The following is a 9,668-nucleotide window of genomic DNA, read 5'->3' on the forward strand; positions in this document are numbered from 1 at the left end:
CTTAGACTTTTTAGGGCTGGTAGCTTAAGCTACTTGCTTAATAAACTTTTTAAACAACCTAGCAACCACCTTACGTACTTCACCATGAAGTACTCTCACCTAAGCTGCCCTAGTGTCAAATTTCCACCAGCTAACTTCTTTCTTTAAAGTGTAAAATACTTATACAAAAGCCCAAGTACACCTTAAGTCATAACCTATCATTTTTCTTACCAAATCAAGCGTATGTGCTCATACCGATTTCTTGTATGTTATAGATGGCATCTACAAATCTTAAATCATTCATAATCAAAACTTTACACCAATATTTCTAAAACCTTCCATACATTATAAAACATGCCCTGATGAACCGCCAAAAACCTTAATCTAGGCTCGAAAGCCTAAACGCTAAAAATTGGGTCACACTAGGGTTTCTAAAGTAGTCCCACCCTATAATTCATGTGAAACTCACGTCAACCCTTCGTAATCAATCTTATCCACTTATATACTCATTATAAAATGTCCCTTTATATATTATGGTCTATTCACCCAACAAAACACATACTAAACCTTCCTGTTACATCTAAAGTCAACCATTTTTACTCATTTTTTTGTACTTTTAAAATATTTGAGCACGGTTACCTATCAAGTTCCATATGAAATCATCCTTAAACTTCTTTTCCTTCATTCCCACTTACTGGTTCACCTTCAAGGAAACCTATAACTTATGAATACAATATACACATTTAACACTAAATGCACATTATCAACCTGATCATGCACCTTGATGATGGATCAAACATATAATTCATATGCATATAAATGTAAAATCATGCAATGCATTGACCAACTAGTATGTGAGAAATCTGGGCATCACAAAAAGTTTTCATCAACGGTGTGCGTGTCACATAATCAATTTAGTAGTTCAGGCAGGAATTAAACATATTTTAGCTAATCTCCTTCATATCTAGTTCTGGAGCTCGGCTCTAAAAATTCAAACAATATTGTAGGAATAGTCAAATGCGCCCGAGAATGTTCCCAACTAACGTGAGACATAGGTGGAATTCCACCCATTTAATGTTGAAAGTTGCACTCCCGTATCAACAGCTCATCACAATGTATGTAAATAGTAAGAATGATCAACTTTTAATTTTTGATACAGATGGGCAGATTTGTGAGTATTTTTTTAAATTTGTAAATATAAACTCAAGTTTTGACTCACTTAAACACAAACTCAAAAAGATTTTTATCTCAAACTATAACTCAAATGTACACAACTAAACACAAACTCAAGTTACAACTTTAACTCAAGTGATAACTTAAATTCAAATCAAGATTTATACTCAAGTCATCATAATTCAAAAATACAACTGAACAAGCCCTAAAACTTCCACATAACTAATAATTATTATTATTAGTTTTCTTCCTTATTATTAATAGTTTTCTTCCTTTGTAAGAGAACGATCATACTTTGTTAGCAAACAGGAAGAAAGCCTTCAATATTCCTCCCTTTCTTGTCCACAATGAGTGCTTTCACAATGGGACAGCTTTCTTAGCGGAAACAATATTTCTCAAGCACGTTGCCCTAATCATCTCCGCACCATAAAGCCACGGACCGGCAAAATAATCGGCCTCATCAGCCAAAAGTAGCCAATCAGAGCCTCCTGTTGTGCTACCATTCTCAAAGCCACCAATGAATGTCCTCGTCACATTTTTTTCTTTTTTGATAATTCCCGGTTAGTATTAGAGAGATTGTAATATGTCTTTTAATTTAGATCACACATTTTTTAAATTATTAAAATACACATGTTAACAGTTTGAAAAAGAAAAAACCCGCTGTAGCGCATGTTTATTGCGCCGCAGCGGATGAGACAGCACCATTTGGTGTTGTATGTGCTGCCAAACCTACTATAGCGACCATTTTGGACACTACAGCGCCTCTGCTGCAACAGTTTTGCTGCCAAACCCACAGTAGCGAGTTTTCTGCAGAAAAAATGTCTTTTGTGTGTGATTTGTGATCTGAAACATTTTGAATCATTGCATCTAATGGTGATATGTTTTCACACATATCTGAACACCTATTAGCAATAAATATAATTGTTGTAATATATGTATTAATCCATTAAAAGATACATGTACATTAAAAATGTATTTTTATGTGAATGGTTGTGATGTTTGAAGATGATGTATTCATTCATGAAATGATACCTCTATCTTTATTAATTCTCTAGAAAATTTACACACCTGATCTATGTTCTGTAACACAATATTATTGCTAGATATTGTGTTTAAGGGTTTGTTGTATCTTGAAGGTAATTTGCAATAGAAACTCAATAGCAAACTTTGAAAAGTGAATGCAAACAAAATCTTAAAGAAAAGTATTTCTATATGCCTCAAACCCTTTTATTTTATGCATTCTTTTTATCATCTACCCTCAAATTCTCCTACAGTTACTGCCACAGGCTTGACCTGACCTCAAGCGGGTAGCACTGTGCATCAATGAGATCATCGACCACCAGCTGTATAACTGGACAATCAACTCCTCATGTTGCAGTGCCATCGTCGACATCGGCAACAAGTGCCGCTAGATCTCATCGTAGTTCACCCAATCCCTAGACTACTGTCACCAAGCCGATGGCAATGCTGCAGCCGTCTAGGAGAAGACTTTTTTATGACTTAAATCTCATGAATCAAAACTGTTAAAAATAAAAAATTTAAGAACTTAAACGTCACAATATACAAAGTTTAAGGACTAACAACGTTAATGACCCTTCAAGTTGAAGAGCATAATAATAAGGGAAAATTTTATATTGGTACCTGTGTTTTAACATAATTGTCTTTTAGTACCTTGTGATTTTAGTAATTTTAAATTGATACATTAACGTTTTAGAAAATTATTTTTTAGTATTTTAAGGTGATTTTTTAGATCGTAAATGTCAAAGTTATCATTGTCATTACTTAACCAAAAAACTAATAATAAATTTAAAAAAATTCTGAAAATATTTTAAACATTTAAAAATAAAAATAAAAATAAAAATAATGCTTTAAATTAAAAATAATTTTTTAGAGTTTCTTCTAAATTTATTAGTTTTTGGTAAAGTATTGAGAGGGTAAATTGGACATTTTACATATTAAAAAATAACCTTAAAGTACTAAAAAATAATTTTCTAAAATGTCAAGTGATTACGCCCAAACGTGTACAAAAACAAGCGGTCAATTGCAGTACAATTTGAACGGTCGATCCAACGAGGAAGTGTTAAATTGAACAAGAAATGACTAGCAAATAAAAAAGCGTTAGGAAAGTAAGCAATCAAACAAAGAAAAAGAATGAGTGTTTTTGATGATTTTTTGAACAATTTAAAATGGAGAAAATTCAATAATAAAAAGTGGTAAGGCTTTGAGAATCCTCCATATGCTTTGTTTACCTAATTGGATTTTGATTCATAAATTGGCTCAATTGAAAGTTTCACATCCCAAACAATCAATCGGAAAATAAATATTTGAAGAACATATGAATTAAAAATGTATTCGAGTAAATAAAATTCTAACGTTTAGAATTAAGAAAAATTATCTTATGAGAAATCTAAGAGCGACAATATACCGTTGGCAATATTGCAGTAAAAGACTACTCATAAAACAATACCTATCAATATATAATATAATGCAACAATCACATAAAAAGAGCTTGACTAGATTTATATGAAAGTTAACAATAAAATATATTGATAAGAAGAAGAAATAGGATAAAAGAAAATTATTTACTCATATGTATAAAACTTACAAACCATTAGAGAATCAAAAATCCCAATAAGTTCACTACACATATAAGATCATCTCTAGCCTTACCTAAATACTCTAGCCTAGCTTGCACATAATTCCCATAAAATTCTAAAAAGAAAGTATGAGAATAAAAACAAGAAAATAATAGAAAATGTGTGAGAATTTAGACTCCTAAAAATTAACCCCTAATCACCTTGACAATGGCCCTATTTATAGAGCTTTTTAAAATGCTAAGAAAAAACCATCACAAGGCTTAAACGGGGAGAAAAACCATCATAAACGTGGCTGAAGAGGTGGGCCACGTGTTGCGAGTGGATTCGCGCGCGGGAGAAGTGCTGTACTGGCTGGGCCCACACGGAGGAAGGCTTGACGTGCGTGGGAGAGGAAGTCGCGCGGGAGAGAGAAATCGTGCGCGCGGAGGAGAGAACGTGCGCGCCAAGTGTGCTTGCTAGCGTGGGGAAGGAACTGGGCACGGGACCACGTGGCGTGGTGTGATTGGAGGGCTGCTGCACGCGGGACCCACGCGGAGAGGAATGGAGATCCGGGTGATGCGCGCGTGGAGGAGACTCGTGCGGGAGAAGGGTCCGTGCACGCCAAGCGCGCATACGCGCGGGGACAACTGGGTCCCACGGACCTGCGGCGCGGCAGAAGACGACACGTGGCGGCTGGGATGGGCTCGCGGCTTCTCGGCTCGGCTAGACGATGGGCTGATGGGCTTTGGGCTGAATTGGGCTTTTCTTGGGCTCAACTTTTGGGTTTTGCTTGGTAAACTAGCTCAAATCCAATTGTTTTCTTCAAAAACCTGAAAATAAAATAAATCTAATTAAATTTAAATCCTCTAAATTTAGGAATATTTGAAATTAAAATCACAAATTTAATAAAATAATTTGACAATTATGAACATTAAAAGTGTAAATTTGTGCACTTATCATCAAGGTATCGATTTAAAATTATTAAAGACATACGGTATCAAAAGACAATTATGCTAAAATACAGGGTATCAATATGAAATTTTCCCTAATAATAAATCAAGTATTTTATACATTTACCCCTGAACTTGTATAGTTTTAACAACTTGCCCTTTGGACTTTTAATTTTGGCAAGTTGTCTCCTCAACTTGTAAAATTATTGCAATTACCCTATTTTGATGATAATTGTACAAAATTAGTATCGAAAAAACACATTCGATAAAAAATTTTAACATCCCAATACAAATGTAGCACAAATTTTTTAAATTCCTCGACTTTTAATACTTAAGGGTCTATCTGGTTCATGAGTTCAAACCATAAGTTGAACTATGCAGAACCCTTAAAACAAACAGACCCTAAATCTAATAAAAAATTTGAACAAATTTAGTAAAGTATGGCGCATTGCAACAGTTTTACAAGTTTATAGAGTTAATTGTCAAAATAAAAAATTTAGGGGGTAATTGACTAAACCACGACAAATTCGGGGCCATTGTGCTAAAAATTCTATTATGTCTAATAAGCCTTGAGACACCATTCATGAACATTATGTAATCATTATCTCAAACCCAAACTGCTTCTGATTTGCCGCACAAAGAAAGCATGTGGTATCAAACCGCAGTTGGCTGTGATAACTCACACTTAAATGCATGGATCCTGTTTTTATTTCAAACCCAGGAGCACCCTGGAGTTTTCTTCAAACCCGAGTCTTTAATCTTCGATCTTGTTTTGTCTGCATCACGCAATCTACCTGATTGAGCATATATATTTGACAAAACTATGTAATTAGTAAGGTTTCCAGGCTCAACTTTAACGAGATGGTCCAGGGCAACTTCTCCGAACTCTGCATTAGAATGCATTCCACACGCACCCAACAAAGCTCCCCAAACTCCAGCATCCGGCTCCATTGGCATTGTACTGATTAAGCTAAGAGCTTCATCAAACAATCCAGCACGACCTAAAAGATCAACCACGCAAGCATAATGCTCCAAATTTGGCTCAAGATGGTGTTTCTCACGAATGGACTTAAAAATTCTTTTGCCTTCTTCTACTAAACCAGCATGCCTGCAAGCAGATAAAACACTGACGAAGGAAAAATTATCAACTTCGACATGATTTTCCTGCATGAGAGAGAAAAGCGAAACTGCAGAATCTCCTCGGCCATGTACAGCATATCCAGCGAGCATCACGTTCCATGAAACTGTATTTTTGTGCTCCATATCATTAAAGCATTTCTTTGAAAAATCAAGCCGCCCACATTTAGCATACATATCAATGAGACTATTTCCAACAAGGGTATTCGACAAAACCCCCATCTTGATAAGAGAGGCATGAAAAGCCATGCCTAGTCTCAAGTCTGAAAGATATGCCACTGCAGGAAGAATGCTCACAAATGTTACTGAATTAGGCCTCACATTCTCTAGTCTCATCTGGTTAAAAGCAGAAATAGCTTCTTTGGCGTGTTTACTCTGCGCATATCCTGAAATTAAAGCATTCCACGCCACTTCATTCTTTGTCAACTCGATTCTGTTGAACAAAAAATCAGCTGAGGGTAGGCTTCCACACTTTGCGTACATCCCAATGAGAGAGTTTATTACATGATTGTCGGATTCAAGGCCATATTTTATGATTTTCCCATGGATGCACGCACCCTGACCGAGGTCATTTAATAGTATACAAGCTTGAACCAGAGCTACCATGGTTCTTTCATCTGGTTGTATACCAGACAACTGTAATTTACGAAACATTTCCATAGCATGGAACGGTTCCCCGATCTGGGTGCACACATTTATCAAAGAATTCCATGCTACAACATCTTTAGATGGCATTCTATGGAAAACGAACAAAGCAGTGGTTAAGAATCCAAATTTAGCATACATGGACACAAGGGCTGCTCCTATTGAGATGCCGCAATCAATATTGGCTTTAATAGTGTGACAATGTATGCTCCTGCCTAATCTTATAGATGATAGCTCTGCACATGCCGAAAGGATGCTTGATATGGTCACCCAATCTAGTTTCAAGTATTCATTCTGACTATCTTGAAACAAAGACAACGCCTCTTCAAAATACCCCGAGTCAACAAAAGCAGATGTAAGTGCAGAATGAGCAATGACATCTTTTCCATGAAGCCCGTCAAACAATTCTTTAGCCTTCTCTATTTCTCCGCACTTTGCATACATGGTCATGATAGAAGTGGCTACTGAAACATTTGAATCAATTCCTTCTTGTACAGCACAACTATGTATCTCCTTTCCTTTCTCTAGATTTCTCAACTCAGTAGCTGCCAAGAGTGCACTTATGACTGACACTGCATTCATCTTAAGGTTCTCACCCTTCACGGAATCAAATAACTCCAAAACCTCGAGGAAGTAACCGTTATAGAGATATCCTGCCATCATTGTTCCCCACGAGATATTATCACGTCCCTTCATCGTGTCAAAAACCCGGCGAGCAACACTAACATCTCCGCACTTGGAGTACATATCAATCAACCCATTTGACACCGCAGCTCCAACATCCCTCCTAACCGCGTATCCATGAATAGACCTACAAGAATCAATATCTGCCAGTACAGAAACAGCTCGAACCAAGTTCAACAAACTCACCGAGTTGGGCTCCAATCCCCATAACTGCATACTCCGAAAAAACTCCAGCGCCTTGCAGGGATCCCCGCTTTGCGAAAAACCTGTAATCATCGCATTACAAGCCACAACATCCTTCTCAGGCATTCCATCGAACACTTGGAGTGCAAGCCTTATTTCACCCATTTTACTATACATGTAAAGCAAACTGGTCCCTATAAAAACATCAGATTCTAATCCCCTAAGAGCTATTTCACGGTGGATAAGAACACCCTCTTGCAAATCCAAAGAACCGGTACAAGCCTTCACAACAAAGTTGAAGGTATACTTGTCGGGTTCCATACCTTCTTTCAACATGGAGCGGTACATTCCGAGAGCATCTCCGAACCGGTTTGATCTCACGTAGGCTCTGATCATGGAGTTCCAGAGAATCACAGCTGGGTTTGGCGTGGAATCGAAGACGGAGTGACAGACGTCGCATTTTCGAAAGAAAGAATAGGCGTTGATGAGACGGGTCGCTGTGTGAGTGTCGTTTTTGTGGCGTGAAACTATCAAGTGGCCATGGATTTGAAGCAAAGGCTTGAGTTGCTTGCATGAGTTGAGGAGGTGAAGAGGAGAGAGATTTTCGGAGGTTGCTGGTGTGTGCGTATGGCCATGGTAGGATCTACGTAGAAGTCGTTTTGCCTTCTGCATGGTTTGGAATTACAGCTTTGGAAGGTCTCACCAGATTTTATATTACTTGGAATTGAGATTTGCTTTGTTTATTTCAAAGAACTCTTATTTTGTGATGTGAAAAGTGTTAGGAAATTATATTTCCTAATAATAATTATGGGTTACATATTTATAATAATTATAGTAATGTTATTTAAGTAATTGAGCTAATTAAGTGGTCTAATTATAGAGAGCATAAATAATCTCCTAATAAAGTATGGATTAAATATGTGGATACTTAATATTGATCCATTTAGGTTTAATAGGAGCCTAATGGGACAATATATAAATAAACTTAAGTTATGGTCCTAAATACGTCAAATCATTTGGCCGTTTTCCCTTTTCCCATTCAAGAATTTGGAGATTGACTGAGAAAGACAATAACTCGACGTGCCCATTGTCTTAGAGATTTCTACTGGAGATTAAGGCCGCACCAATGGAGACATGTATTTGTTCTAACCTATTTTCTTAGTAATTTGGTGTGATGATTCCTAAAATGTGGAATAAGGATTTAAAGATCCAACAAGTGGTATCAGAGCGGTCATCACATTAAATTATTGAGAGAATTTTCATCTCTAATATCTTCGGTTGAATATTATGTGGATTGATTCATATGATTTTTCTTTTGTATACGGAATTTTAGATATGCTTTATTTTATTGAGAAAAACATGTATATTGATAATCACATGAATTCTTAGTGATTGATTTTAATTAAATTTGTTGAATAATTTCAGATTAATTTTTATTTACAAAATTGATTTTCTAGAAAATTAGGAATTAAAGAAATTTGGTAAAGAATTAATTAAAGAATTTTTTTGTTTGTTTCTGGAAAACTTTTTTCCTTCTTTCTTCTTCTCTTCTCCGGATTGAAGATTGTGGCTGGCGGCAGCCTTGGCCGCCGACGCTGAGGAAACAAGGGCGCGACCATTAGGCCACGCTGACGGGCTGGCCACGACCTGTGGCCATGGCGGGATGAGGACCAGTGGCGGCCAAGGCTGCCGCATAAGGAAAAGAACAAAAAAAAACTTCTTCATGGCTGGTGGCTGCATTTGCCACCACCGGCACTATGGATGACCGGTCGCAGTCCTCTGACCGCGGCGGTGACAGGACAGCCACGGTGTACCACCGTGGCTACATGAAGTGGTGGCCTCGTGGCCGCCACATTTGGGGAAGGGTCGCGATCGTGACCCTAGGGTTCCCACAGTTTTAGGCTTTGGCCCAAAATTGCAACAACAAAAAGGACATGGACCTATTTTAGGCCCGTGACAAAAAAGGGAAGCACAGGCCCGATTGGGCTTGTGCATTTGAAGTAAGGACCGCAGGTTACCTGCGGCCATAAAGAAGAATAATTACCAATTTTGGCAATTTTAGGTTTGTTTTAAACCCAATTTTGGAGATTTTGAGTAATTTTTAACCCATCAAGAAATTGAGTGCAAATAATTAAAGAAATTTAAAGATTCAATTGAATAAAATGAAATTCCGGTTCTTTATTTTGTTTTATTTGATTATTATTGCACTTAATTGTCTTGTATTTTGAAATAAATTGATTGAAATAATATTGTTGTCAAAGTAACCTCTGTTGTGGATGTTAATTTATTTTAAAATATAAAGATGAGTATACCTATTATTTATGCGAATAATGATCGGCCC

General features: G+C 36.9%; 1 protein-coding gene across 1 annotated transcript; it reads right to left on the reverse strand.

Annotated features, from left to right (window-relative positions):
- Positions 1-5,126: 5,126 nt before the first annotated feature.
- On the reverse strand, positions 5,127-7,992 carry LOC21408075 (pentatricopeptide repeat-containing protein At2g39620). Its single transcript, XM_010098323.2, has one exon. It carries the CDS (start codon positions 7,721-7,723, stop codon positions 5,390-5,392), a length of 2,334 nt encoding a protein of 777 aa, XP_010096625.2. The 5' UTR covers positions 7,724-7,992; the 3' UTR covers positions 5,127-5,389.
- Positions 7,993-9,668: the final 1,676 nt, after the last annotated feature.

The sequence above is a fragment of the Morus notabilis genome, unplaced genomic scaffold (assembly GCF_000414095.1).
Source record: "Morus notabilis unplaced genomic scaffold, ASM41409v2 Scaffold139, whole genome shotgun sequence".
Taxonomy (NCBI): Eukaryota; Viridiplantae; Streptophyta; class Magnoliopsida; order Rosales; family Moraceae; genus Morus; species Morus notabilis.